Genomic DNA, 4,507 nt, shown 5'->3' with positions numbered 1-4,507 from the left:
AGGCCTCAACCTAAGCCCAATCTGAATTTAAGTTCGAATTTTTTTAGCACAAAAAACTAAAAAACTCAAATCCAACTTGTACAAAAATTTTAATTAAATCAAGTCGGACTTGAATTGGATACATACAGTTTGCACCCCTGACTAGATTGTTTGAAATTGTTTTAATAAAACCCTTACATCGCACGGATACTTGCTAATAATTGTTTAAAGTTTGATTAATGTTTCAACTCTATGCGTTAATTTAACTATTTCTTTGGTGATACCAGGATTCCAGGAAAATGATTAACATTTATTAAAGTGATTATGTTGATTCCACTCGCTTTATTATTTAATTGTTAATACAGCAACATCCTTTATACCGACATTAGTACCATACAATATGAATTTAGTGAGGAGGCTAAATATTATAATCTGCATTAATTTGTTAAACCTAGGAGCAAGATTCTTTTTGAAAAGGCAGGCCAAAAGGCAAAAAGCAAAAGCTTATTTCGTCAGGAATGAAATGTTCCAACTTCCAATCGCCCCTCGCCCCCTTCGTCATTCACACACTTCTCTCCTTCACTCACATCTCCTCGACTCCTTTACGCCTACTGTATGTTTTGTTATTTGATTTTCAGTGTTGATCTAACACCCATTTCTTTCTCATCAACCTTTTGGGCTATTACCGAGAACCCATCTCCAAATCAGTCTCTTTGCTCCAAGACCCCATGGGATTTGGAGAAAGCCCATGAAAGGGAGAAACAGAGAAATGGGTCTTCTTTAGAAAAGGTTCTGTCTTTCGATTTCTAGCGGAATCTCCAGATCTATGGACTTAAATCCCATTCATAGAAGCAGAAAACGAGTTTTTGAGTAGTGGGTGTTTATTATTTCTTTCTCATTGTATCTAATTTTAGAAGAAAATGGCGATTTATCTCTATTTCTAGTAGGAGATTGGAGGATTTTTAGCGGATTTTGCGGGAGTTCGTTTGAGCAGAGATATGATTCAGCTATTATTTTTGGTTCTTTTTGCCGAAGTCATTGTAGCGTTTCTTCTAATGGTGAAGATCGGGCCTTTGAGGGACCTAGTGATGAAGGGTATGGACCAACTGAAGACGGGAAAAGGCTCAGCCACATTAAAAACCATTGCTGGCACTATGTCAGTAATCCTCGCATCAAGCATTACCAGCCTCCTTAACATCCAGAACAAGGGAACGAAGCTCGGTACGGTGACACCGATGGATCAAGTCCTCTGGAGATCGCACTTGTTAGAGGCTTCGCTCATGGGTATGGTCTCGCCCCAGCCTGTATTTTTGCTCTTTTCTTTTCTCTCAGTTGGTTTCTCAGGTTTCATTCATGGTAACATTTTAGATGCAAAAGATTGCTTTTTCTTCTCTGGGAATTTAGTAGAAACCATGTTGGTCTCGCCCCAGTTGCACATTGGGAACATCTCCCCATGAATTTAAGATAAATATACAGGAGCTATTGCAGATGGGTTGCTGGATTCTGTGTTCCCAGAGTTTTTGCTTTCAGGATATGAAAATTTGGTCCCCTTAAGCATCTATAACTGCTAAATAGTATTTTAGGCACAATGGCATAGATTTTGTGTTGGCTTCCTTCTTAAGGGTACACAATAATGGGTCCCTCCATTGATTCAACGATTTCATCACCATATCATAATATTCATACCAAGTAATTGTTTTGTGTTTGGCTTGAAAAGGACTTGGGTTGTAAGTAATAACAAATGATTATTTATCAAAAAAAAAATTGTAACAAATGATTTGGCCCACAATTTAACCATGGATATGACACTGAGCAGAAAGTATGTTTTTGAAAATACAGTGCAATAAGAAGCTATCAATGGTGAGAAGTATCAATTTTGAACAAATACAGGTCTGTTGAGACTATGTTATACACGAGCAAAAAAACTCTAATGTTATTTTTATAATATTTAACAGAACTATTAATAACATACCTTGTTGATGGTATTTCACTATTGTCTTCCATTGCCTGCGATTCTTTTGGTGTGCACATGGTATTCGAATATCAAGAACATCTAATTTGGACTTAAAATGATTCAGGAACAAACATAGTTTTATGCTGTTCTTAGTAACATATTGAATCACCATCCCCTTATATAATGGTGTGTCATAAAAAAAATGTCAAGTTTGTACAATTTTCTTTTGATTGGAATGTTAGAATTAGTGGTTAGTAGGTTCGTGGGTGATAATGCGTTTCACATCTTGGCACCTGGGTATTAACATCCCCAAGATTCTCTAAGTTGTCAAGGCGTAGAGGAAAGAACTTTAATAGAACTAGCTAAATTTTTGAAATTGATCAAGCAACTGAGCAAGTATTCTCTTTCTCTCTCTCTCTCTCTCTCCCCCTCCATAGCTAAAGCCTGTCTAACCTCATAAGGAAGATTTACAAAAAGGTCCTTCTTTCCACTTGCTCTGTGCCATTCTTTTCTAGAGCATCAGCATATCCATTTACTAACCTAAAGCAGTGCTATAACATTATCTCCTAGTTTCTGTTCAGCAGAGCGAGCGGTTCTTGGAATAAATGGATGAACTTCTAGTTGTGGCATCCTCAGTTTTGTAGAGCAATTATGGTTGATAGTGAGCCTGATTGGATGATGGCCAGGCCTTCAAGGATTACAAATAGTTCCAGCTACAGCAATAGTGGTGATTCCCACATGGATAGAGTACCCCCCTTGCCTATATCCCAGCATTTCTTAGAATAGTTCTTTAAGTTTCTGTTAACCCTCTATAAGCTTATCCCAGCATTTTGTTTAGGGAGAATGACTGATCAGTCCAGGTCAGAATTTTTTAGTCCCACCGTAGAGGGGGAGATGAATCCTGACCATGAATTGATGCCAAATTCATGGCAGGATGCGGTTTAGGGGGGGGGCTACTAGTAGACTATGGGGGGGCTGTCATTCAGAATTCTGCATTGGGTTGCAGTGTACTTAACCCTTTTGTTTATCCATGTACTGTAGTATCTATTTAACATCCCACCGAAAATTCTGGTAAATTTCACATAAATGCTAGGAGATGGGTTATGTCAACAAGATGACATTTATCTGAGGGAAAAATACATATTCTATCATTAATCATAAAAGCAATTAAAGTATTTTTCGGACAGATGGGACAATTTATCCATTGAAGCTGAAGCCTTCAAGATAATATCCAAGTCCTCAGGAAAGAGTGACTGCTTTTTCAAATGACCAACGCACATAAAGAAAATGTTAAGAGATGATGACTAGTTTTGCAGTTTCTCCTCTACTGCAGAATTTTGTTCATCGTCTGGGCTTATTGATGAATTAGCACTTCGTAGTGCTTCATATGTTAGAGATGCTGATTACTTTTGCAGTTTAAACTCCTCTACTGCAGAATTTCGTTCTTCTTCTGGGCTATTGATGACGAATTAGCTCTTTGTATCGGCTTCATTTCCTGCTATAAGCATGTGATGCATTATATTTCACAGAATATTGGATGAGATCATTTGGCCTGATGAGCCTCATATCCAAACCATGGGGTGACAAACCTGCAGGATATTGGCATGTTGCTGGAAGACCTTAATACTCATTATTAATCCAATTGTTGTTGGAACCATTGATGGCTAGTCGATATAATTTTTTTTTTTATATTTTGTTAAATCATATTTATCCCAAGTTCCAAAATTTAATTTTGCAGGTTGCTCCTTATTTCTCGGATTTGTAATTGATCGCATACACCACTATCTTCAAAAACTAATTGCGTCGAGGACTGCAGCCAAATCTTCCAAAAAGGAGGTTGAGAAGCTCCAGATAGAGCACATACAGCTCAAAGAGAAGGAAGAAAAAGCTTCCTATGAAATAAAGTTACTTCAAGAGGAAATTTCTAGTCTAAAAGAAAATCTGAAGTATCTAAAACTACAATCTGGTGAGAAAGATAAACAAATAAAATCTGCGGAATCTCATGTCACTGCACTTCAGAAGCAAACTGAGGACTTACTTCTTGAATATGACCGCTTATTGGATGACAGCCAGCATCTTCAGGCCCAGGTTGTAGGATATAGGGGTTGAGACAGTGGTGGGATTTCGTCCATTTAAGCCAAGGGTTTAAGTTTGAATGCTGATACTCTCGATCCAATCTCTCCTTGATTACATTGTAAGTTTGGAGCTTGTACAGATCAGCAACATTTATGGGGGGTGTTTGGAGGTGAAGGTGGCTGATTCCTTTTGCAAGTTTTTGAAAATTTATGGTCTTTATTCAAAAATAGCAAGCTTGTTTCTTTTTCTTTTTCTTTTCTCTTTTCTCTTTCAAATGTCCCCTTCTTTTATTGCCTTTTTTTTCCCTTTTTCCAAATTGAGATGATTTTTGAGCTAAACAATGTAAGATCAGCTGAGATTTTATCGTTTTTTCAGGTGGATCAAAGGTAGGGTTGGTTACATGTATCTTTTGGAAGGTGAGAGAAGAATGTAATTGAGTGTAATTGGCCTCTTTATATCAAAATTTCGTTAGTTTAAATGAAATGACCATTTTCGTTA

General features: G+C 37.3%; 1 protein-coding gene across 1 annotated transcript; it reads left to right on the top strand.

The window, feature by feature from the left end:
* The first annotated feature begins 445 nt into the window (after window positions 1-445).
* LOC148865318 (uncharacterized) lies at window positions 446-4,507 on the top strand. The gene is made up of 2 exons (XM_088974441.1): window positions 446-1,263; window positions 3,672-4,507. The coding sequence occupies exons 1-2, from the start codon at window positions 978-980 to the stop codon at window positions 4,040-4,042; spliced, it is 657 nt and encodes a 218-aa protein (XP_088830567.1). The 5' UTR covers window positions 446-977; the 3' UTR covers window positions 4,043-4,507.

The sequence above is a fragment of the Nelumbo lutea genome, chromosome 3 (assembly GCF_056320005.1).
Source record: "Nelumbo lutea isolate HS-2025 chromosome 3, American lotus-T2T, whole genome shotgun sequence".
Taxonomy (NCBI): domain Eukaryota; kingdom Viridiplantae; phylum Streptophyta; class Magnoliopsida; order Proteales; family Nelumbonaceae; genus Nelumbo; species Nelumbo lutea.
The sequence above is the reverse complement of the archived record's forward strand: the minus strand, read 5'-3'. Positions and strand labels throughout refer to the sequence as shown.